General features: G+C 45.2%; 1 protein-coding gene across 2 annotated transcripts in view; it reads right to left on the reverse strand.

Annotated features, from left to right (window-relative positions):
- The window catches only part of LOC147731457 (protein argonaute-1), a 418093-nt gene that overhangs the window by 133647 nt on the left and 257513 nt on the right, over positions 1 to 26933 (reverse strand). For both annotated transcript variants that reach the window (XM_086956498.1, XM_086956499.1), the window contains exon 5: positions 22204 to 22340. In XM_086956498.1, coding sequence (XP_086812624.1) covers positions 22204 to 22340 — 137 coding nt within the window. The remainder of the gene's footprint in view (positions 1 to 22203; positions 22341 to 26933) is intronic.

The raw sequence follows: 26933 nt of genomic DNA on the forward strand, positions 1-26933 counted from the left end.
TATTATTATTATTATATTCTTATATAGCGCCAGAGTCGACCCCCGAAGGGGTCTCTCCGTGCTTGCCTTGGGAACCCGTCCTGGCTTTTCCCTGTGAGATAGCCCCTACAGGGCATCCCCAAGGTGAAAGCCAGGCATCCCGCCGCGTGGGGGCCATTATGGAGATTAAGTAAGCTTAATGCCCAGAGTTGCAGAGTGTGAACCCATGATTAGGTCAGGCACCGAAGCGAGAATTATCGAGTCCATGGACATTTGAGCTCAAGACCCTGCCGCCTCGGGAATTGAACCCTGGTCCCGGGTCTGACCTCTGCTTCAGGGTCTGCCTGCTCTAACCAGTGAGCCACACTTCTCCACTGCACCCCGCTGTGCTTGATGCAGTACCACATGGTGGTGGGTGTAGTCCATAAGCACCTGAACCAGCCTCCCATTGATGGACTGTAAGAAGGCCTTCAGCACCAGGTGACTGGCCAGCGACTTCAACAGGTTGATGTGGAGGCGGACCTCACCTCTCCCAGATGAACACCCCATCCCAACAGCGACATCTATCATCATCATCATCATCTCTGGGTTGGGCAAGAAGAGGGGTCTGCTGTTTGTCCGATTGTAGCTGAGCCACCACATCAGGTCTTTTAGTGTCCCCCAAAACTTGGATTGAATCCAATAGATTCCTCTGGTGCTGGGCCCACTGAGGCACAGGTTCCACTGCAGAGCGTTCATATGCCACCTGGCACAGTCAATGAGCAGAATGCAGATTGCAGGATGCAGGATACCAAGAGGGCTAGAACTCAGAGCCAGTCTTACCAAACCCAGAACCGAGGCTGAAATATTGTGATAATAGCCCACACGTCCGGGGCTCATTGTGGTGGAGTGAAGGCGAAAAACTTCACGGTATCCAGGATGACTCAAATGAAAGTAGGTCTCTGAGAAGGAGTCAGGTCTGACTTTGGCACGCTGATCGTGAACCCCAACAATGTAAGGCGGTTTGTCGTCATCTGGAGGAGGAGCTAAGATTGTTATGGCAAGAATGCCTTCAATAGGCAGTCATCGGGCTAAGGGAAAATTGGGAACCCAACCTCTGATGGTTTGCCACGATCTACACCATCACTTTTGTTAACAACTGAGGGGCACTGGTGAGGCCAAAGGAAGCATAGCAAATCGAAAATGTTCCTGCCGACCTTAAACTGCAAGAGGGACTACACAAACATGAAGGTAAGCATTCTGCAAGTTCAAAACCAACATCCAGTCGCCTGGATCCCGGGTAGACAGAGCCTGGGTCTGCATGAGCATCCTGAATTTGTCATTCCGCAAGTAGGCATTTAGTGGGTGGAGATCTAAAATAGGGCAAAGGCTTCTATCCTTGTTTTGCACGCGGAAATAAATGAAGTAACAGCCAGTCCCTATTTTCTGGGCAGGACGCTCTCTACGGCTCCCTTGACCAAGAGAGTTTGTACTTCTTGGAGAAAGGTGGACAAATGCTCTGGGAGATGTTCTGTTATGAGTGGGAAATGCAGGAGGTGAAAAGAAATGGAAGGGAATAGCCTCTTTGAATGGTCAGGAGGACCCACCCGTTTAATGTTATCTTTTGTCACACATGAAGGAAATATCTGATCCTACCTCACAAAGGGTGGTCGTGTGCAGCAAAGGGGAAACTAAAGGGGCTTGAAAGTAGATGTTGGATGGAAGGGGCACTGGGATGTTTACTGTACCTGACTGCCTTGGTGTTCTGATTTCCATTTTTGGAAGTTGCAAGCCCAAAACCACTGCTGCACATCTTATTACCATGGCAAAGGAGGCACTTCTGTTGGTGGTTTAGAGAGAGAACACAATCCAATATCCGGGGAAAGTGTCTAACCCTCAGCTATCCTGCAAATCCACATATAAATTGTTATCGTAATACTGGCAAAAATACTCCCCTTCATCACCACTGTCATCTCAAAAATCCGGTTGGGTGTGATAAGAGTCCAAACCAAAGAGCTGCTGGATGCTGCAGTGCGGCTTCTAAACAAAGGATGCTTCTAGCTGAGTCTGAATGAGCTGGTGTTGCCTTGTCATTACAGTATCGAAGGTTCGAGAGAAACAGATGGTGCAGAGGGCTGACCCACCAATGGCATCCCGAATGGAGCCCTCTGCAGCTCCTTAGAGGGCGTAAGCATGTCAGAGGTAGCTGGAAGGGTAATATACTAGAAATGTAGGGTAGAGCACCGCTGTTCCAACTGAAAGATTTGCGATGTTTTCGTGCCTCCGGGGCTCTCTCCCCGTCTGGAGAGATATGATTCAAACCTCCGATAGCAGCTATACCTAGTTGGGTATAGCTGACCCCCCGGGCACCGATGTGTGCTGAATCAGCTCTAAGTTTGCCTGTTACTCAGGTACCGAGTTTTTAATGATGTGCGTTTCTGAATAAAACGGTTACTCCATTGTTTATGAATATTTCATTTATTCTTCATGAAATTGTTTTCTTTTCAAAACATTATTTTCCATTATTTCACATGAAAATCCAATGCATTTCGGCAGTACGTTTCTGCCTTCATCAGGGAAATAGTAAATCTACAAATTAAAGAAACACATTTTCAATCTTATGTACATTTAGGTATATTGCATCTTTTTTCAACTTAACTGTTCAATATTTACAATTATTCCATTTTAACTTCATCAGCGGGCATTCTGTTTCAAATTCATGGGAACCTCGCGTTTTCATTGTAACTATGAGAGTTTTAAGAGTTGGATCTAGCTGAATCTCACTCCGTTTCTTAAGACAATTGAGTTCCCTGAGCTCGATTTCTAACTTTGGTTTCCTACCGTTAGTGAAGCGGTTTACAGAAATGAAAGCCTCGCGTTACGCGCTGGCAATGGTGATTTAAGCAGAACCGGATATCTAAACGTGGTGCATTATGTATGCGCGTTGACAACTGTTATACGTTAGCTATTGCTAAGTCGGGTATGATAATGGGTGTTGTTTGTATTTTACGCGCTTAGGCAGTCAATGTTAGTTAATTGTCAGCTTACCACGGCGTTTCTGTTCCTCGCGCCATTCCTCTACGAACTGATTCTGCTTTCTTCCGGTGTTACGCCCCTTGCGCCTGCGCACTATTTGGCTCCCGCTGACCCGTTTTTTTTGGATGTGCGTTTTCACGCTAACTTTATTGTTTTCTATTATAGGGGATCTATGCCAGTGCACGTTACCACTATGTGTTATAGCTGCTTCTACGCTTGCACTGTGTTAGTGAGAACTGTTGAGATTATGCTCAATGGTTATTACTGTAACAAATATATTTTGCTGTTATTAATTGACTCAAAAGATTATAGATAACAAAGAAATTCTGTTCTTTCATTAAGTCCTCCAGGCTTCAAACTGCCCAGGTTATAAATCCAGTAATTCTCCTGTTTCAACAATTTGGTTTTGTTCATGGAACCTTCCATTCTGGGCAGTGTTTCAAGTACACATACTCGTAGTTGGCTGACATTATGTTGCATCTGCGTGAAATGTTCCGCCACACTGGTTTTCTTGGATTTGAGTCTGATTGTGCTTTTGTGTTCATTTATACGAACTTTCAGTTTGCGTTCAGTGTGTCCCACATAAACGTCTCCACAAGGACATTTGATCATGTAGATTAGATTACTTGAGTCGCATGTTGCATTCACTTTTAATGATATGGGGTAACCCTTTTGTGGATGTGTTATGCTTGATCCTTTGATGATATTGTTGCACGTGTTACAATTATAACACGGGATCGTGCCCCGGAATGATGTTACAATATGCTTTTCATCCTTACTCTTGAAATAGAACAAACCAAAACAGAAATTGCCAAACTAAGCACACCGGAAGAATTAGCTGCAACCTTAGAAGATATAAATACCCAACTCATAAAACACACTCAAGAAATCAATGAGCGCAAGCTACGCAAGTATAAGCGGGACACTTTGGATTACGAATTACTGGATTAGCGTGAAAACGCACATCCAAAAAAAACGGGTCAGCGGGAGCCAAATAGTGCGCAGGCGCAAGGGGCGTAACACCGGAAGAAAGCAGAATCAGTCCGTAGAGGAATGGCGCGAGGAACAGAAACGCCGTGGTAAGCTGACAATTAACTAACATTGACTGCCTAAGCGCGTAAAATACAAACAACACCCATTATCATACCCGACTTAGCAATAGCTAACGTATAACAGTTGTCAACGCGCATACATAATGCACCACGTTTAGATATCCGGTTCTGCTTAAATCACCATTGCCAGCGCGTAACGCGAGGCTTTCATTTCTGTAAACCGCTTCACTGACGGTAGGAAACCAAAGTTAGAAATCGAGCTCAGGGAACTCAATTGTCTTAAGAAACGGAGTGAGATTCAGCTAGATCCAACTCTTAAAACTCTCATAGTTACAATGAAAACGCGAGGTTCCCATGAATTTGAAACAGAATGCCCGCTGATGAAGTTAAAATGGAATAATTGTAAATATTGAACAGTTAAGTTGAAAAAAGATGCAATATACCTAAATGTACATAAGATTGAAAATGTGTTTCTTTAATTTGTAGATTTACTATTTCCCTGATGAAGGCAGAAACATACTGCCGAAATGCATTGGATTTTCATGTGAAATAATGGAAAATAATGTTTTGAAAAGAAAACAATTTCATGAAGAATAAATGAAATATTCATAAACAATGGAGTAACCGTTTTATTCAGAAACGCACATCATTAAAAACTCGGTACCTGAGTAACAGGCAAACTTAGAGCTGATTCAGCACACATCGGTGCCCGGGGGGTCAGCTATACCCAACTAGGTATAGCTGCTATCGGAGGTTTGAATCATATCTCTCCAGACGGGGAGAGAGCCCCGGAGGCACGAAAACATCGCAAATCTTTCAGTTGGAACAGCGGTGCTCTACCCTACATTTCTAGTATATTACTTTGCCCGCCTATAAGGATAGAAGCACGCATATAAACTTTCGTACAACCAATACAAAAATGCAATACGAAGACATCACAGCCTCCACAGACAGGAGGGCAGAAACGTTCGCATATGCGACAGATGCAAGCGAAAAAATTTATTCATTAATACAACCATCAAGCAAAGAACCCGTCTACTCAAAAAACAAGGAACAACAAATAAGACATCTACTATACTTAACTCGCAAGGAGATCAACCAGAGAATGCACGCATCCACCATGATCAAATACCATAAAGCCCAGAGAATACCCAGAGACCTCAGGATTGCCCTCAAACCCAGTTTGTGTAAAAATTCCAAAACTTTCACAGAAAAATGGTTCGCTATTTTGAATAAGTGCAGTTTAGACCTTATCTTATTGATCATAGAAGAATTGGCCCAAATATTAGAGGAACTTACTCTTGAAATAGAACAAACCAAAACAGAAATTGCCAAACTAAGCACACCGGAAGAATTAGCTGCAACCTTAGAAGATATAAATACCCAACTCATAAAACACACTCAAGAAATCAATGAGCGCAAGCTACGCAAGTATAAGCGGGACACTTTGGATTACAAATTACAAGAAGTTTACACATGGGCCGAGGTGTATGCAAGAAAAAGACAGTCCAAAGGATACACTTCTCATACTGATACATCTTCCACAGATAGTGAAAGCACAACCCAAACAAAAAGCAAATCCCAAAAAATTGCACAGCCAACAGAACAAGCCACCACATCGACAGCGGTACCTTTTTTAGAGGAAGGCCGGATAGAAACAGAAGACTCCGGAGGGGACGCAGAAAAAGAAACAGGATCCAATCAACCGCAAACACGGTCCACACTAACCAAGAAAGAGAAGAAGAAACAACAACAGACCAGCAAAGCTTAGTGTTGAACATATCGGATTACACCTTCAGCAAAATTCAAATAGCGACATTACAAAAAGGATTATCTTTTGTCCCGACAGCCCACACTAACACTTTAGAGTTGGAAGTAAGTCTATTCAAACTTACAAGAAAATTGCGCCTCAGACATTTCTTTGAAAATATCGTGGAAAAACAGCCCACAATGGAGACAGATGAATTAAGGGGATTAAAAACCAGAAGCACATACATGCCCCCCATAAGCCACAAAACAATAGACTTGTATGAACAACTGTGCAGCAAAGACCTAAAACAACTGAGCACCAAATAAAAACCGCACAAAATGAACATCACCAAGAAAGAATTTGGAATTCTCAAATCTATAGCTGGGAATCAAAAAATCATATGTCAAAAAGCAGACAAAGGAGGTGCCACAGTTATCCTCAACAAAACGTATTATCAAGAGACCATGAATGAACATCTAAGAGATACGAACTTATACATGGAGATTGAAACTAACCCCACAACAGAAATTAAAAAAGTTTTGCAGAGTATAGTTCAGAAAGCACACGACCAAGGAACGATTACGGAAAAAACACTCAAATATCTCACACAAGAACATCAAAGAACTCCAACGATTTACCTAGTTCCTAGGGTTCACAAAGACCTATGGAAACCACCATGCAGACCTATCGTGTCCACCAAACAAAGTATTCATGAACCAGTGGGGAAATATTTGGATAGATACTTGCAACCATTAGTACTGAAAACCAGATCATACTTAAAAGACACCACAGACTTCCTCTTAAAATTGTCCTCCATTCAACCAGATGAAAGCATGATCATGGCTACAATCGATGTAAAAGCTCTTTATACCTCGATACCGCATCAGCAAGGCTTGGAAGCTATCGAAAGCGCCCTTCTAGAAAGTGATTACCCACAAGAACAACAAGTATTTCTTTTAGAACTAATGCAGTTCACATTACAACACAGTTATTTTGAACAAAATAAGAAATGGTTCATGCAACAAAGCGGGACATCCATGGGAAATTGCGCTGCTCCGGCGTATGCAAATTTGTTCATGGCAGCATTTGAGGAAGCGCATGTATTTCAAGACACGATTTGGAACAACAACACTGTCATGTATGTAAGATTCATAGATGATATTTTTTTGATATGGAAAGGTTCCCATAACCTATTGGAACATCAATTACAAAACATGGATTTGAAAATTGATCAAATTGTATTTACATGGAATATCCAAGAATCCAGAATTCAATATCTTGATGTTGAGATAACCAAAGAAGTGGATGAATTTTCTACAAACTTATACCGTAAGCAAACAGACAGAAATAACCTGTTGCAATTCAATAGCCACCATCCCCCAGCACTCAAGAAACATCTCCCATATTCCCAAATGCTACGGGTAAAGAGAGTGGTCTCAGAGGCTTCAAAATGCAGAGAACAAATGAACGAAATGAAACAAAGATTCATTGAAAGAGGATATCCTCCAGATATCACCCAAACTGCACTAATACGAGCCCAACAGAAATCCAGACAAGAGTTACTAATTCGGAAAACACCAGTATCCAGCAACCGCATCACATGCGTGAGCAAATTCTCCACAGTCAGCACTCAATTTAAACAAATTATCAAAAAGCATTGGCCAATGCTCACAATGGAACCAGACTTCAAAGGAATTTTTTCAGAGGAACCAATCTTTGCACATACTCGTGCCAAAAATTTAGCAGATTTCTTAAAACCACAGGATGAAAAGCATATTGTAACATCATTCCGGGGCACGATCCTGTGTTATAATTGTAACACGTGCAACAATATCATCAAAGGATCAAGCATAACACATCCACAAAAGGGTTACCCCATATCATTAAAAGTGAATGCAACATGCGACTCAAGTAATCTAATCTACATGATCAAATGTCCTTGAGGAGACGTTTATGTGGGACACACTGAACGCAAACTGAAAGTTTGTATAAATGAACACAAAAGCACAATCAGACTCAAATCCAAGAAAACCAGTGTGGCGGAACATTTCACGCAGATGCAACATAATGTCAGCCAACTACGAGTATGTGTACTTGAAACACTGCCCAGAATGGAAGGTTCCATGAACAAAACCAAATTGTTGAAACAGGAGAATTACTGGATTTATAACCTGGGCAGTTTGAAGCCCGGAGGACTTAATGAAAGAACAGAATTTCTTTGTTATCTATAATCTTTTGAGTCAATTAATAACAGCAAAATATATTTGTTACAGTAATAACCATTGAGCATAATCTCAACAGTTCTCACTAACACAGTGCAAGCGTAGAAGCAGCTATAACACATAGTGGTAACGTGCACTGGCATAGATCCCCTATAATAGAAAACAATAAAGTTAGCGTGAAAATGCACATCCAAAAAAAACGGGTCAGCGGGAGCCAAATAGTGCGCAGGCGCAAGGGGCGTAACACCGGAAGAAAGCAGAATCAGTCCGTAGAGGAATGGCGCGAGGAACAGAAACGCCGTGGGAAGCTGACAATTAACTAACATTGACTGCCTAAGCGCGTAAAATACAAACAACACCCATTATCATACCCGACTTAGCAATAGCTAACGTATAACAGTTGTCAACGCGCATACATAATGCACCACGTTTAGATATCCGGTTCTGCTTAAATCACCATTGCCAGCGCGTAACGCGAGGCTTTCATTTCTGTAAACCGCTTCACTGACGGTAGGAAACCAAAGTTAGAAATCGAGCTCAGGGAACTCAATTGTCTTAAGAAACGGAGTGAGATTCAGCTAGATCCAACTCTTAAAACTCTCATAGTTACAATGAAAACGCGAGGTTCCCATGAATTTGAAACAGAATGCCCGCTGATGAAGTTAAAATGGAATAATTGTAAATATTGAACAGTTAAGTTGAAAAAAGATGCAATATACCTAAATGTACATAAGATTGAAAATGTGTTTCTTTAATTTGTAGATTTACTATTTCCCTGATGAAGGCAGAAACATACTGCCGAAATGCATTGGATTTTCATGTGAAATAATGGAAAATAATGTTTTGAAAAGAAAACAATTTCATGAAGAATAAATGAAATATTCATAAACAATGGAGTAACCGTTTTATTCAGAAACGCACATCATTAAAAACTCGGTACCTGAGTAACAGGCAAACTTAGAGCTGATTCAGCACACATCGGTGCCCGGGGGGTCAGCTATACCCAACTAGGTATAGCTGCTATCGGAGGTAGCTGGAAGGGTGCCAAAAACACAACCTCTCTGAAGGTCTCAATCTGTTGCATCGTCAGTCATGGACTCAAAAATTCTCGGTGCACTGGGATCAATTGCAGAATCGGTTGTTTGGTGGAGTCGGAGTGTGAGGCACCTTGATGTCCACATGAGTCTCAGGTTGAGAGTGGCAGCACTGGGATGAATCTCACTTTGTTTTCTGCTACTTTTTGACTTACCAGATGACTTGGACCTCAATGACGACCTGTTGCAGCAACGTCCTTGAGAGCGGGAATGGGTACATGCCCTCAACCCCGAGTAGGAGCAGGACTTTGCTTCACATTCCCAGATCGCCTTCAGGTTCATAAAGGCGCACTCCTTGTAGGACTTGGAGTTGTATGCCAAATGCAAACACCAGAGGCAGACCTCAGGGGGCTCGGTCACAGACATCAATTTTCAACAGTCCAACAAGACTTAAACCCTGCAGTTTTAGGAGAGGAGGAGAGGACATATTTCACTTGCACACAGGAAAAGAGAATTTTGAAGAAAAAACTCAACTGATGAGAAAAAATTGAGAAAATAAAGGAACTGACATCAGCACACAGGCTCCGTTCTTCACTCTGGGGTGAAACCAAGTCGTTGTGGAGCTACATCATGACGCAATCTACCAGCATGGAGGAGCACTGCTGTTTAAATCTTCCGAGATCTAGTCGGGCACCTGGGGATATTCTAATCTAAAAGGTGAGGACTCTACAATTAGAATTATCCATCAGAATAGTTATTTCAGCAATGGAGAGCCTTTGACTATTATTCAATCAATAATCTACTGAAACATTTGTGGTTTAGAAATGCTGTGAACGACAATGGCTCCAACACTAAAGTGCAGGGATTTCTACATAGATATATAGATGAAGGGAGTTACATTTTGTAATTTTGAAAGATCCTAGAGTGTAAAAGCTGCCATTTGAAAATGTGTGAGAGCTTCATGGGTGTATGCTTTATTTAATGTTCAGTCCTTGAATTCCCAGATTTTCTAGGGTGCCTCTAAAGATGAAGGAACCTTATAGTCACAAACATAGTTCGCTTTACTTTTGAAAGTATTTCTTGGTGAACAATGAAAATTTGCCCAACAACGTGAAGGTAAGTTTCAATTCTATTAAGGACACAGAGGCGAGGATTATGCTTTTCTTCCTTCGCTTTAATACCATAGTTTCAAAACAGAAGCCTTTTTACCATTTTCAGAAAAAAACTCCTTTTCCCAAAAACATCAGGGAAACAAGCAACAGTTCATGGGTCCGTCATTAATGTACACACCTCAAGATGCCCAAAGTCCTTTCTCGTTGCCTGGCCTCCCACTTTCTTTGCGCGAATCGCGCCATTAGTTCAGTATCACTATCCTGTTTCGATCCATCGTTTTACGAACACACCATGTCCGTCATCGGTTTGGATCGTATTTTGTCTCAACAGGGCACTTCGTAAGAACATAAGTTACTTACCTGTAAACTGTGGTTCTCCAGTATTGGTGTCTTTCATAGATTCACATGCTTGAATATTCCCCGTCGTCGAAGTGGGAGTCCCACGGTACATAAAATAGTAGTAATATATGCATGTATATATGAGAAATATTATAAATAAAATATACATACATATAATGCAATAAAAATGTAAACTTAAAAAAGTACCATAGAACAGAATAGGCCCATTGAAAAGCCCAAGGGAGAATTCACTTTAGTAACTTATAGGAGTCATTATGTGTTGGTCCACATTCCAGCCAATCAGGCTGTAGCCTCCTCTAGAACCTTCTCCTCAGAAGCCCAAGTCCTCAGATTTTCGCAGCACAAGTAAGTATAAATGCTTGAGGAGAAGAGAGCCTCTGAGGGGAGGATGGGAGGGTCGCATGTGAATCTATGAAAGACACCAATACTGGAGAACCACAGTTTACAGGTAAGTAACTTATGTTCTTCTCCAGTATTAGGGGTGTCTTTCATAGATTCACATGCTTGAATAAGAATAGAAAGCAGTAAAAACATACATTAGTCATAAAGGAAGATACAAATTAAGTTTAGGCATACCTTATCACTTAATAAGCAATAAAAACCAAAACATGACAATACCTTTATGACTGGAGGCGGGTAGCAACAGAGGCTCACCTTTAATGGAAAAGATTCTGCAGCACCGCTTGACCCACTGCCGTATCTGCGGCATCTGTTGATTGCAGGCAGTAGTGCTTCGTGAAAGTATGGCTGCTGGACCAAGTAGCAGCTCTGCAGATTTGTCTTAGAGGTACCCCCGCAAAGAGGGCAGCAGAAGTCGACACAGCTCTCGTGGAATGAGCTCGAGCAGGAGCAGGAAGGGGCTTGCCAGCCCGCTGATGACAATAGGATATGGCAGACGATATCCATCTGGTGATAGTCTGTTTAGTAACGGGTTGTCCTTTGCATACTGGGCCATATGCAACAAACAATTGATCAGACTTTCTGAAGGCAGCTGTGCGTTGGATGTAAAATTTAAGACAGCGCTTCACATCCAGAGTGTGTAAGGAGCGCTCCGCTGCAGATTGAGGTGCAGGGAAGAAAGTCTTAAGAACAATAGGTTCATTGAGATGAAAGTCACTGGGAACCTTAGGAATAAAACTGGGATTTGTTCTCAAGGTGACAGCCTCGTTGGAAAATTGCAAAAACGGTGGCTGTATAGTAAAGGCTTGGATGTCGCTGACGCGTCTAGAAGAGGTCAGAGCAAGTAACAGAGCCACTTTCCACGTGAGGAACTTCAGATTGGAAGAATGGATGGGCTCGAATGGAGGCAAAAGCAGCTGAGACAGAACTAGGTTGAGTCGCCATGAAGGTGGAGGCCGACGGATTGGAGGAAACATCCTAAAAAGGCCTTTGAAGAACTGTCTTATGATCCTGGAAGAGTACAAAGATGTTATGCCATCATGACGGAAACGAGAGATAGCAGCCAGAAAAACCTTAAGGGTAGAGTGAGATAGTCCTGATTTTGCTAACGACAAAAAGAATGGCAAAATTTGTTCTGGCTGAGCACACATGGGGTCTAGTGATCTAGTGGAACACCAAGCGCAGAAACGCTTCCATTTCAGCTGGTAAGTTTTGACAGTAGATTGTGCTCGAGCATTTGATAGCACTGCCCTACAATCCTTGTCGATATTCATGTGTGCAAACTCATAGTACTCAGGTTCCAAGCATGAAGTTGAAGGTATGCTGGATCTGGATGGCATATTTGACCTTGATGCATTGTGAGAAGATGCGGCAGAGGATGCAACCGTATCGGCTGTGTCAGAGAGAATAGGAGGAGATCTGAGAACCAAGGGCGTCTCGGCCATTTGGGCGCGATCAGGATCATCCGACATGGGTGGAATCTCATTCTGTGTAACAGACGTGGAATGAGCGGCAGAGGAGGGAATGCATAACTGAAGGTGTTCGACCAATTTATTGAAAAGGCATTTCCACTCGACTCTTTGTGTGGATGCCGGCTCGCAAACGTTAGACATTTCCTGTTGAGAATCGTTGCAAAGAGATCCAACTGCGGTCGGCCCCACTGTCTGAAGATGTAATCCAACGTTGGTTGGTGTAGTTCCCATTCGTGGTTGTCCGAGAGGGCTCTGCTGAGCGCGTCCGCCAGCACATTGGCCACACCTGGTACATGAATAGCTTGGAGATGTATTTGACGTTGTAGAGCCCAGTCCCAAATTTCTTGTGCCAGCTGTGATAGCACGAGAGATCTTGTGCCGCCCTGTTTGTTGATGTAGTGCATGCTGGTGGTATTGTCTGTCTTCACCAACAATGTTTGTCCCTGCACTACTCTTTGAAAGGACTTCAAGGCCAAGAAAATCGCCAGTAGTTCCAAGCGATTTATGTGCCAAGTGCGCTGAGACGCTGTCCACTTGCCCCTCACTGACATTCCGTCGAGATGAGCACCCCAACCCTCTAGGGAGGCGTCTGTCGTCAGTGTCAGTGTTGGTTGTTCGTCCTTGAATGAACGACCTGTTGCTATATTTGGAGGATGGGCCCACCACTCCAAAGCTCTTTGCATGCGAGACGTGAGATGGATCTTGTCCTCGAATGAGCCTGATACCTGCTTCCACTGGCTGTCGAGTTCTTCCTGAAGGACTCTCATGTGCAGTCTGCAGTTGGGAATCAGTTGAATGCATGAGGAAGCCATGCCGAGGAATGACTTGTACATTCGAACAGAAACGTACTTTCTTGACTGCAGGAATTGCACCTTCTGCAACATTCTGCTCTGACGTTCCTGTGAAACGAACACTTGCCCTAGCCGAGAATCGAGCGAGGCTCCTAGAAAATCTCGCTGTTGAGAAGGGTGAAAGTGTGACTTCAGGCAATTGATGGAGAAACCTAAAGTTTCGAACAGGGATATGCAGACCTGTGTGTGTTCTTGTGTCAGTTGGAAAGTCCTGGCCTTTATGAGGCAATCGTCCAGATATGGATAAAACTGGATGTTTTGTAAACGCAGGTAAGCTGCCACCGGGGCTAGGATTTTGGTAAACACCCTCGGTGCCGATCGAAGGCCGAATGGAAGGACCTTGAATTGGTAATGAAATTGGCCGACTGTAAAACGAAGGTATTTCCTGTGCCTGGTGTGAATTGGCACATGGAAATATGCATCTTGAAGGTCTATTGTCCAAAAGAACTCTCCTGGAATGAGGAAATTCAAGATTTGAAGCAGGGTTAGCATCTGAAAAGTCTTGGACGCGATGAACTTGTTTAGAGCCCTCAGATCCAAGATGGGGCGCCACTCTCCTGATTTTTTCTTCACTAGAAAGAAACGGGAGTAGAATCCCTTGCCGCGTTGATCTTGCGGTACCAATTCTATGGCTCCTTTCCTGATCAGAAGCTGCACCTGGGCCAACAGTTCCTTGAAGTGGGGAGAAGGTGGGCCCGAAGGCGGGCGAGCGGGGGGGAATTTCGTAAATTCCAGGGTGTGTCCTTTTGAAACTACATCCAAGACCCATCGGTCGTTGGTGATGTTCGACCAATTGGAGAAGAATTTCGAGATTCGACCTCCAAGATGCACAATCCTCTCACTGTTTTTTGCTGGTGTTCGCACCACCTCTGTAGTTGGACTTCCGCTGGTAAGGCCTGGAGGTGGATGAACGATTTTGGGACTGATAGGATCCTCTTTGCCTGTTGTCGTAAGTGTATCCTCTATATTGGCCCGTGCCTCGAAAAGTAGAGGTTCCACCGCCTCTACCACGAGCCCCACGAAATGGCCTCTTTCTGTATTGCAGAGTCGTTAAGGACTTTGCTGTGTCCGTGTCTTTTTTGATGAGTTCCAAGGCATCATCAACGTGCTTACCAAACAGAGACTCGCCATCGTAGGGCAAATCGAGCACTCTGGATTGAACTTCCGGCCGGAAGGTTGTTGACTTCAGCCAGCCTTGGCGACGCAAAACTGCAGCACCCGCCAATTGACGGAATCCAGTAGAGGCTATATCGACGGCACAGTCGATAATTTCCGCCGAAATCTTTTCTCCCTCGAGAATGATGGACTGTGCTTCTTCCCGGATGGAGTCAGGCATTTGTGGAAGTAGACCAGCGATCTCGGACCACATTTGACGGTCGTATCGACCCAGAATGGCTAAGGCGTTGGAAGCTCTTACCGTTGTCGCTGCCATTGTGGTAAATTTTTTACCAATGGAGTCCAATTTGCGGCCATCCTGATCCGGAGGGGAAGTTAAGGGAATGGCAGGATTTCGAGACCTTTTTTGTGCCGCCTGAGTGATTACTGAGTCTGGTTTAGGCTGTGAAACTAAGCAGGCCGGGGAAGTAGGCGGTGCTTTATATTTCTTGTCCAGCCTAGGTAGAACGGCTGGAATGGAGTTAGGACGTTCCATCAACTTCAGACCCTCTTCCCATATGTGGTCAATAATAGGAATGGTATGAGTTTGGCGTTGAGGCAAGTCTTTAAAGTCATACAGAAAACATTCTGCTTGCTGCGTTTCTAACGTTAGGTGAAACCTCTTTGCTGCACGGACCATAAGACTGTGGAAACTTGCGATATCCACTGGTGGCGAAGTTCTCGGTGATGTTGGTGGAGTAGAGGGCGTCTGTGCCCTATAATTGTCCCAATCCTGCATTTCCTCATCATCAGTGTCATTATCTCCAGTGTTTTGTGGAGTTTGACCCTCATTATCTGTATCAGGAGCAGCACCTAAAGGAGACGTAGGTGCAACAGTCGCTTGAACTCGAGGCCTAGGCCTTGGAGACTGTGGTTGAAGCACTGGAGACTGAGGGCGTGGAGCTGGAGCCTGGGACCGCTGCACTTGGGGTGCTGGGGAAGGCGGTAACGATGGTGGAAATCTACGATTGTAGTCATCCAGCATATGTTGTAGGTTTTTCACCATAGACATAGGAATTTGTGTAAAGCGTTCGTAATTAGGTTGTTGTGTGCTATCCAATGGAAAAAGGACGTTCCCATCTTCGACGGTATGATCCGCATACTCATCCTCATCGCTATAGTCCTGACACTTAATGTGTAACTCCGATGGACTGGTTGCTGGTTGGTAAAGTTGATCAACCTCTGAATCATTTCCAGATTCCTCTGCTCCAGATTGAAATAATTTCTCCGGAGGTTGTGACCCACTCCTAATAGGACTTAACTGTATTAGCGGTACAGACTTGAGGGACGCAGTAGAAACCACTTTGAAGGTGGTAGCAGATTGTAGGGGTTGCTGTGTCATCGACGAGCCCGTCGACGAGAGTGGCATAGCTTTAACACCTGTCTTTGCCGTCGACGAGGGGGTCGTCGGCGGAGCAGTCGTCGACGGAGGGATCATCTGCGTCGATGGTATCGTCGACGGGGCTGTCGTCGACGAGGATCCGGTCGTCGACGATGAAGTCTTGGTCTTCGTCGACGGGATAGCCGTCGACGATGGATGCGTCGACGGTGGTTTCTTCGTCGACGGTTTGATTGACGAGATCATAATAATTGATGAGATGGGTCTCACCTCCTGGCTGCTCGTCGACGAGATGATCATCGTCGTGGCAGAACTAGTCGACATGGAAGAAGTAGTCGTCGACGTGGAAAAAGCCAAAACAGACTTCGTAGACGCCGAAGACGTCGACGAACGCGTCGACGAGCCCGTCGACGAGCCAATGCCCGTTTTAGAAACGGAGGGCATGGTCTTGGGACGAGACGCCAGAGAACCAGGTCCCGTAGGCGCGCCCTGAAGCAAGTCTTGTGAGGAGACATCCTTGGAAGATCCCAGCTTTTTACTCTTCTTAAGAAAAGGAGAGGGGATTTCAGTCTCAGACCCACGCTTCTGATAGGTTTTAGAGAAACCAGATGACAAACTCTCAGCATCGGACACGATGTTGTCAGATGACTTCAACTTCTGTAGCCACAGAAGGAGACGAGCCTCTCTGTCCCTCAAGGTCTTAGGAGGAAATTTGCGACAGAGTTTGCAGGTGGAGACAACATGGTCCGGATATAAACAGTAAATACACTTACTGTGTGGATCCTCATGAAAAAGGCGAAGTTTCCCACAGGATGGACAAGCCTTGAACAGAGTTTTCCTTGAAGAAGACATTTTTGAAGAAAAATATGAAGCGATATGAAGAAATTTGAAGAAAACTGAGCAGAGCTCAGGGAGACTCCCTTCACACGACGTGCGGTAGAAAATCTGAGGACTTGGGCTTCTGAGGAGAAGGTTCTAGAGGAGGCTACAGCCTGATTGGCTGGAATGTGGACCAACACATAATGACTCCTATAAGTTACTAAAGTGAATTCTCCCTTGGGCTTTTCAATGGGCCTATTCTGTTCTATGGTACTTTTTTAAGTTTACATTTTTATTGCATTATATGTATGTATATTTTATTTATAATATTTCTCATATATACATGCATATATTACTACTATTTTATGTACCGTGGGACTCCCACTTCGACGACGGGGAATATTCAAGCATGTGAATCTATGAAAGACACCCCTAATACTGGAGAAATGTACATTTCATACAAGGCAGAGAACTTCAAAAGATTGACATCAGAATGTTCAATTGTAACAACCATAATGATAAACAGCCTTTCTTACTATGACATGGGAAGGGTCCGCATCGCAATGATCGCCGGGTGAGATAATCCTTGCTTACCTGTACTTAATAGAATTGAAACTTACCTTCATGTTTGTAAGCACATTTTCACTATGTCACGACTGAAGGCGATGATTATGCTAGTTCAAAGCTTACTCACGACCAACTGAGCCACCTCCACCACTGGCTTGAAGTAGAATCTCTTGAAGGTCGAGTCTGAGGACCAGTCTGCCATGCACATCAGGTCCTCCAGACGTGCTCCCAGACAAAATGTTTTGGAGGCAATTGTTCCCCTTGCGGAATGTGCTCTAAACATTTTGGTATCTATGCCCGCTTCTTGCATCACCCAACGGACCCAATTAACTATTGTGGGGGAGGATCATATTGCTCTCTCAATGCAATGAGTTGTTGCCTTTCGCCCAGAGAGCGCACTTCTTGAGTCATTTCTTCAGATGCCTTTGGGCAGCACACAACGCATAACTTAGGAGAGTGAGTCAACGCTGGGTAAGAGATTGTGTGAGTATTTGACTTGGTACATCGACTCACTGTAAAAACCAACCTGTCTGGGGAAAAGACCTCACTATAATGTCCAAAGCTCGCACATCAGAGACACGCCTACATTAAACAAGGCAAAGTAGCATCGCCAATTTTGCCGAAACCTCCTTTATGGAAAAGGAACTTAATCGGCTGCCAGGACAGAAAAAGGTTCAGCACTAAATTTACATCCCACAGAACCGAATATCGCGGTTCAGGGGGAGAGAAAGGCAGAAGCCTCAAAGCAGCCGGCAAACAAAAGGGTGTTCCTCCACCGGGACCTCGTCGACAGAGGCATGTCCCACCGAAATGGCGGATCCAACTGCATTAATGGAGCGGTAGGCTAATCTGTCCTCCACCAGGTAGGGCAGGAAATTCAATACCAGCACTAGATCAGTGAGCAAGGGATCCAGGTCCCGTCACAGACAGCGACAAATCGGATCGAAGAGAATGTGTGAAAACAAGGAGAGTCTGATTGGATAATCCCAAGAAAGATCCTGAAGAACTGGAAACCATACTTGCGATTTCGAAATGGGGGTTATCATGACTACCTCCGCCACCTGCCAGCAGACTTGAGCTAATGACAGAGTGGTCATCAAGAAAGAGGGAAAGGCATAGCCTTGTTCTGGGCTCCAGTCTTGGAGAAACGCGTATGTTGCCGTAGCATGAGGGTCCGGCCTGCAACTGAAGAACGGTGGCAGCTGATGATGGAGGTGGGACATAAGCAGGTCTGTCGAGAAAGGGCCCCAGGAGGCCGAAATCCACTGGAAGACCTGAGTATCCAGCTACCACAGACTGGAGTCATGAAGATGTCTGGGGTGCCAATCCGCCACTTGATTGGCCTGACCTCGGAGGTATTCCGCTGTGACCGAGATGTGTTCCTCCAGACAGAAGTTCCAGAAATCCTTTGCCATGTGTGTTAGAACACGGGATCTGGTGCCCCCTAGGTGATTGATATATCTCACTGCAGAGACATTGTCCATCTTCAGCAGGAAGCAGGATTGGAATCGGTCTTTCGGCCCAGCATTGGATCACGAACGATCCTGCCAGGATCTCTAGACAGGTTATATATAAGCTCTGTTTTTCTAATGACCAACTTCCTCCTGTGGAGAAATCCCCACAACAGGCGGCCCCGCCAGATCTGCTGGCATCCAATTCAATGACAAGATCGACAACGGAACTGAAGATTGCACTTCTTCCATGCTTCTATCTGGGTAAGCCACCATGCTATCTCTTCTCTGGCTTAGTCCGTCAGAGGTACTGATTGGGCACACATCAAACTCTCTACAGGTGGTGCACTTTCAGGCACTGTTGGGCCCGGTAATGAAGCGGACCCGGAAATATTGCCTGAATGGAGGAGGAGAGCAGGTCTACTAGGTGGGCAATCTGTCACAGTGAGGTGTAGGGCCTGGCCAGCGTCTCACAAAGTTTGTGCCGTATTTTGGCCATATTCTGAGAGGGAAGATTCAACAACTCTGATGTGAAGTACACGATGAAGACCAAAAAGGGTGCTCTTTTGGAGGGGGAGAGAAGGGACTCCTCGTTGATTACAAATCAAGGCTCCGCAAAAGGTCTATTGAGGTATGAAGCTGGGATATCAACTTTTGGGGGCATTGGGCCCTGAGCAACATGTTGTCCACATAAACAATTAACCGGATGCCTTATGCTCTGAGTAACTCAATGGTCGGTCCAATCACCTTGGTAAAACACAACGGCGCCGCCGATAGGGCGAATGAGAGCGTAGTGAACTCGAAAACCCGAGCCCACCACCGAAATTGCTGAAATCTGTGATGGGCAGGAAAACTGGTATGGACAGGTAAGCAAGTCCAGGCCACCATCCAGTCTGTCAGGAGCAAGACATCTCTGAGGAGACACATTCTTTCCATTCTGAAATGGCGGTATACCAGCCACTGGTTGAAATATCGAAGATTGGTAACTGGCCTTCGATCACTGTCAGACTTGTTGACTAGTAAGATGTTGCTTAAAAAACCATAGGGATGCAGGTCCGGGTGACAGATGGCGCCTTTCTGGAGAACAGCCAAGACTTCCTCGTATATAAGAGCTGCATCGCAGGCAGAAAAACAAATTAATTTTGGCTTTGTAACCTGAAAAGGGCGGTCGTAAAACTCTATGTGGAAACCCGGTACGGTCTGCAAGACCCAAGCATCTGAGGTGAAGCAAGCCCAGGCCGAGAAGAACCCTGCCAAGCCCCTTCCCACCTGGATCCGAGCGGAGGAAAGGACACTCACAGTTGGCGTTGGCACTGCTGGCCTGTCCTCTGTATCCACCTCAACCACGGAAGCGTTGCCCTCTTATCGGGAAAAAGTTGTTGAAGCACTTGTTATTTTGGTACTTGTCGCACGCAGAACTTTGTCCCCTGGGATGGGTTTGGTATAAGGGGCTGCTGGTCGAACATCCCCTGCCTCAATCAGCCCCCTAGAAAAACCATGGGGTAAAAATGCACTTGATGTTGGATTGAGTCTTATCCAAAGAAGTGAACGTTGATTCGAACTTTCAAGTTCCTTGATGAAGGCATCCCAGAACAGGCCCTTTGCGTCAATGCCCCAAATTCAGAGGAGGCCAGGTCCCTAATCAGTAGAGTGGCGCCGCTCCATGGAGAGGGCACAGTTCACATTCCCTATAAAAAGTATTGCCTGCTGCGCCCAATTTGAAAGAACCTCTGGGGAAATGAGAGAGCCTGATATCTTGGACTCTTCCACAATCCACAATGTCCAGGATCTTCGTCAAGGGTCTTATGATATCTAATAGCTAGTCCTGGCACAAGCGCCATGACCTATCTATGCCCTTCTTAGGGTCTTTCATGTAATTCGCTAAGAAGGTGGCCATTTTCGAGTCAATGTCGGGGGTGAGGGCCACCTTGTCCTCCAGGGTAGGGGGTGGGCATTCCGCTCAGAGGCCATTTTGGGCCTCCTTCTCCAAGGGCTTGCAGAGGCACCCAGCAACAAACTTAGCGACCTTGAAACCTGGGCCCCCACTGCCGACTTCGGTTGTATGATATTGTCTGGATCAAACATATCCGACTTACCTCCTTGAGGGTGAAGGGGGTCTGTAGCCGGGCGACATGGACTCAAGGAACAAGCCTCATCCTCCAAGTTCCCCAGGGAATCACCATCCTGCAGGTCAGCAGTAGCAGGGCTCGGGGGCTAGAGAGAAGAGGGAACAGGTTCAAGGGGGGGGGGGTTCTCCTGGGGAACTGACTTGGCCAAAAAGGCCTGTTTAAGGCACGCAAACGCATCTCTATTCCAGGCCCCATCAACTCATTTACAGCCCTGTAAATTGAGGTATCCATCACTTCATAAAAATCTTCATTCCAATGCAAATAAGCAAGGGAATCCTCCTCCTCATATGTAGCTTCAGGAGTCTCCATGCCAAAGTTAATGCACTGCGGGACAAAAAAACACTAGAATGTTACTATAACAAGGCAGTGGGAGATAACCACTATTTGTATTGCCCCTTCGTGCCGCCCGCACGTGTGCAGTAGAGGAAGGCAATTTTTGTTGATTTCTATTTTTGCAGCACACACACGTTTGCAGGATTGGGTGCGGGAGGGCCCAGACGATGTGGGTGGGCCTGAGGCACACGATGGGGATGCGGCAATCCAAGGGACATGCACACGTTCTTCTCACTTACTTCACTTTGCTGTCTGGGACGTGTCCCACCAAACAAGGCCTTAACGCCTGGTGTAGTACGGGCCCCAAAGACCATCAACACAACACGAGCGAGGGTCACAATACAGACCCCTGCCGGGGCGTAATTATTCAAATTGGGGAAAGTACTGACCAGCTGGCCGAGCGTAACTCTGAACTGCAGGGACAAGGCTTCGCAACTCGTGGGCTCCAGCAACGCGCTTTCCTGCTGTGAAATCGGAGAATGAGATATGCCGCGCGGAGCCACCGAGACGCTCAGGGCGCTGCCCTCTAGCGGGCATAGGGCAAAGTTTGAAACAGCCATGAACGGGTAAAGAGTGGGATAGCAGTCCTGCAACCAGACTAGGTATCTAAAAAATAAATATTAGCAATAAAATACTGCCCGGAGGTGGCGTGTTTCTAGCAATGCTAACATTACACCAGCTTTAAGCCAATACAGTCACAGGGAAACATCTGAGGGAAAAAAACTAAGAAACGAGAAGAGTACTTAACTGGCTGCTGAGCAGTGAAGAAGGAGGAAGTCCAGGCAGTGAGGAAGGACTTTGTGGGAATGTGGGATCCTGAGTTGTGGACATTAAAGAAGGAATTATGAACTGTTGCTTGTTTCCCTGACGTTCATGGAAAATAGAGTTTTTTTCTGAAAATGTTAAAATGGCTGCTATTTTGAAAATATGGTATTAAAGCAAAGGAAGAAAAGCATAATCCTCACCTCTAGTCCTGACATAGAATCAATGAACAAAGGGTTATCAGCATTGCATGATAAATTCTGTTGAGAGAAGGGAATAAAACTCTATAATTCATTCCTACTTTCCTAGATGCAACTGAGGAAACACACTTTGGAGAAAAATATCACAATCTCCACATGGCATTTTAGCTACATCCAAATCATATTCCTACCAAGAACTTACCATCAATGTTGAGCATCATGTTCCACATTGCGGGACGGACAGACTGATGGAAGCCGAACCAGACCTCCCGGCCACCCCCTAGAGGGTGGTAATACCCTTCGGGAGGAGAGAAAAACGAGCGGCCTACCGGGGTGTACCTGTGGAGAATTACACAACACCATGTCACAGCAGTGAACTCCGTTTCCTTCTCTGTAATATACCAGCAAAGAATTTTTCAAAAGGCATTCAGTTACTGGCTTGTTTGCGACCACTGCTGATGCAAATTGTACTGTAATTGCATTTATATAGCACTTACTACCACTGACGAGATGCTGAAGTGCTCACTGGAGAGTACCACACTGCTCTGGAACCCATGGTTAGTGTTAATCCTGTAGTTCTTGGTTACTGTTGCTTGTTTGGATTAGCACTGTGTAGTCGAGGAAAACATTCCATGCATTTGTGGTAGAGTAATTTATTGGAATTCGGTGTGATCATTGCATTGTATTGTAATTGCATTTTTAGAACGCTACTGCCCCTGTAGAGGCTTTGAGCACTTTCTTTTCAGTGGATAGAAAAACCCAGGTTTAGTGGACTCATTTATTATTTATTATTATTAAAGGCACAAACAGGAGTGTATGGGCACAATGAACTAATGTATATGCACTATATATTGATCAGCAGTCACAAACATTGGAGTGTGAGCACGTATCTATGGCATGAGGGCAAACACCAGTTCAGTGGACTGTAGGTATAAAAAACTACTGTGCCTACCCATGTAAAGGTTTTATTGAACACAAACATCACTATCTTAGAAACACTTTCACATGCAGACAATGAATGCAAACTAATCAGTGAGAAGCCAGTAATAACAGAGCAACCACACTGAAATTAGCTCAGTGGTTTTTAAGAAATTACATCGCAGGTAAGTACATATATATCTTAGTTCACAGAGCACCCAATTTCCATATGCTACTAACAGAGCAGGTGCACAGTAAAAAACGTGGGCCAATGGCAAACAGTTACAAAAACATCCTTTTCAAAAAAGGAAAGAGAAGCTGGCATAGAGGGGCAAAAACATGTGTATCAATCTAAATATACATTTGGGAGAAGATTTTTTTTTTTACAGTAGATATAGTTAGGACCATGTTTCCTGCCAAGCAAAAGCAAACCCTTCAGTTCCAGCGGGCAGGAGCTGTCAGTGATCCCTCCTGCTGGAAGCAGAGGTTTCATCACTTTCCCTGCCCACAGACATGCGGGCAGGGAAAGAGATGAAAAGATTGCTCCTGCACGGAGAGAGCTGGTTTTCCAGCAGCTCCCTCCGTGCAGCAACAATACCAGATCGTGCAGAAGGCGGGGAGCCAGCTAGGACCGTGGGGGCCTTGGGGCTCGCCACGGTCCCAATCCAGCACAATGGGTGTCACAAGGGCACCCAGGAGATAGGGACAGGCCCCGGTGGATGTGGGCTCTTGGGCCAAAATCGGCCCGGGAAGGGGGCTGCGTGGCATCCTACCCCCACTAAAATATAGAGATATTTAAAGGGCAGGCCTTGGGGATGGAAATCGGCCCAGGGAGGGGACTGTGCGGCCCCTCTCCCCTAATTAATGAGGGCTGTGCCCCAGTGGATGGGGTCCCCCGGGCTTAAATCGGCCAAGGGAGGGGGGCCCCTCTCCATTAAGTGTGTTTTCTGGGTAATTCCATGGACGCCAGTCACAGACCCAATGAGACACTCATGCACCCACTCACCGACCCACTCAGACACTCACACACTCACTCACAGACTGACTCACACTCATGGAGGCACTTGCAAACTCACTTAGACACTCTCACACTCAGTCACATCCACTTTCATGCACCCACTCACACACCAAGTGTCTCAGACCAACTGTCAAGTGTCACAGACCCACTCAGACTCTCACAGACCCACTCATACACCCAGTAAGACACTTATGTAGGTACTCACAGACACCCTTAGACCTTCACACACATATTAAGACACTCATGTGCTTACTCACACACTCAATGAGAAACAGATGCTCACACACTCATTTTCAAAGGTTACAGTTTACAGTTCGCAAATAACATTAAAAAAAATAGAAATTCACTTACAAAAAAAAGATTACAGGGACGTTATAGTCAGGCTCAGATTTCACTCGTACAAAATCAGTGAAATTCAGCAGTTATAGTTACCTGAGCTAACTGTAAATTATGCCTCCGCAATGTATTGCTTATGACCTCACAAATTACATCACTCATGACATGGTCAGTGAAATCAATGAGGACATCAGTGATGACACATCAAATGACATCACTGATGAAATCATCCACTGAACCACTTACACCACCATACAACCTCTCATACAACTCCTACTCACACAACTACTCACACACCCATTCACAGACCCATGCAAGTACTTATACAACCACTCACAGATCCACTCACTCATACAGCCACTCACACAACCACTAACTAACAAACATAGCCACTCATTCACCCATTCACTCACCAATACAACCACTCACAAATCCAGTCATTTAGATATACAGACACTTACATGCCTACTCATACACCCACAATTAATGTCACCCATATGGCTACTCACACACCTACTCACTCACCCATAAAGTTACTCACATACCCATTCACTTACTCATACAGCTACGAACGCATGTGCACACTCAAATATAGTCACTGACACAAGCACACACACCCATACAGCCTCTCTCACATTCACTCACTCACCCATACAGCCACTAACACTCACCTCTTGATGTCTCCCACATACCCACTCACTCACCCATACACCACTGACACTCACTCACTCATCCATACAGCCACTCACACAGATACTCAGACACATATACAGAGTCTCACACATACACTCACTCACCTACATAGCCACTCACACAGCCACTCACTGACCCATATAGCTAGTCACACAGCCACTCACTCACCCATACACCAACTCATATACCCTCACACATACCCATACAGCCACTCAGACACCCACTCACATACAGATACACAGTCATACAGTCACTCACATAGCACAAGTTACTTACCTTCGGTAACGATATATCTGTTAGAAACATTAGTTAGTGATAGATTCCTTACAGCAGAATTATCCCCAGGTGTCAGCCAGGTTTCCGGAAAGTTTTCGTCAGCAGTACCCCTGCGCGTCGGAAGGTGGTGTCGGTCTGCTCCGCGTCAGTCGTCGGCGTTGTTGTCGCTGGGATGACGTTGCGGCAGGTACTTAGATGCCGCCCTCGCGCGCTGACCTCAGTTTTGTACAAGACTTTCCGCGCCAGGAACGCAGAGCCATGCAAGAAACTGACCACTGGTGCAATGAAACAAGGGCTCTGAAAGGGATGACCTTAACCCTAGAAATCAGTTCGCAGAACGGGGAGGATGGGTGGGGTGATAAGAAATCTATCACTAACTAATGTTTCTTACAGATATATCGTTAATGAAGGTAAATACCTTGTGCATCTGAAAGAAACATGTTAGTGATAGATTCCTTACCGTAGAATAGATACCCCAGCAATACCAACGCCGGTGGTGGGTCTGCGAACCAAGATCACACCAGAAAGTCCTGGAGAACTGAATGGCCAAAGAAGCTGTCTTTCCGGACTTGGCTGTCCAGGCAATAGTGCTTGGTAAACATGTGCAGCGAGGCTCAGGTAGATGCCTGACAGATGCCATGCAAGGGAACTTCCCGTACAAAAGCAGTATTGGCGGCTGTCACCCTGGTAGAATGGGCTCGTAGCCCCACTGGAGGCTCCAATATAACCAAAGAACAGCATACCTTGATGCACAGAACAGCCCACCAGGAGGTGGCCAGCTTGTGCACGCCCAACCTTTCTTGGCGCTAACGTAGCCAACAAAGAGCGGATCATCCACTCTGAACTGTTGTGTGCAGTTCAGATAGAATGAGAGCACACGTTTTGGGTCCAGACAGTGGAGCTTCTCTTCCTCTTTTGAGGGATGTGGAGGAGGAAAGGAGGTGGAAAAAGTGATGGTCTGCCCGATGTGAAAGGCAGTGACAACCTTTGGCAGAAAAGATGGACGTGTTCTTAGGACAACTTTGTCCGGATGGACAGAAAGAAAAGGAGGTTTCGAAGAAAGAGCCTGGAGCTCACTCTTCTGGCAGAGGTGATGGCAACCAGGAAAGGAGTCTTTAAAGTGAGAAGATGAAGAGGACAGTTTTGAAGTGGCTCAAAAGGAGCACACTATTCAAAAAGATGGAGGGACCCCTGTTAAATTTGACAGGGTGGGGGATCTTGACACTAGAAAGGAATTTGCAAACCCTGTTATGGTAGGTTAGATATCCTAGAGCATATCTCCAATAGAAAGGGGTATGGATTCTTTCTAACCTGACGACAAGGTAAATGAAGAAATAGTACCAAGAGCAAGGCAGGGCAAAGTAGACAAAGGAACAATACAGTTGCTTAGGATTAATAACACTATGTGGGCAAAATTTGTCAAAAGTCAAACATAAAATGGATTACCTCCCGAACGGGTTACAATCTAAAAATGTTAAAAACAATTAATACAAGCCACCAACAGTGGTCAATTCAAACATTATTGTGCGATCAAAAAGTAAAACAGTCATATATAGTCAAAAGTGAAAACAGTAGACGCGGCGTTTCGGTGCTTTGTTTAATCTTCACACCTTCTTCAGGACATTCACAACAATTGACTTGATATCTAAGAAATCAAAATAAGAGTAATTAAACTACTTGTCTACACTTAA

This window comes from Lissotriton vulgaris, chromosome 2_1, assembly GCF_964263255.1.
Source record: "Lissotriton vulgaris chromosome 2_1, aLisVul1.2, whole genome shotgun sequence".
NCBI lineage: Eukaryota > Metazoa > Chordata > Amphibia > Caudata > Salamandridae > Lissotriton > Lissotriton vulgaris.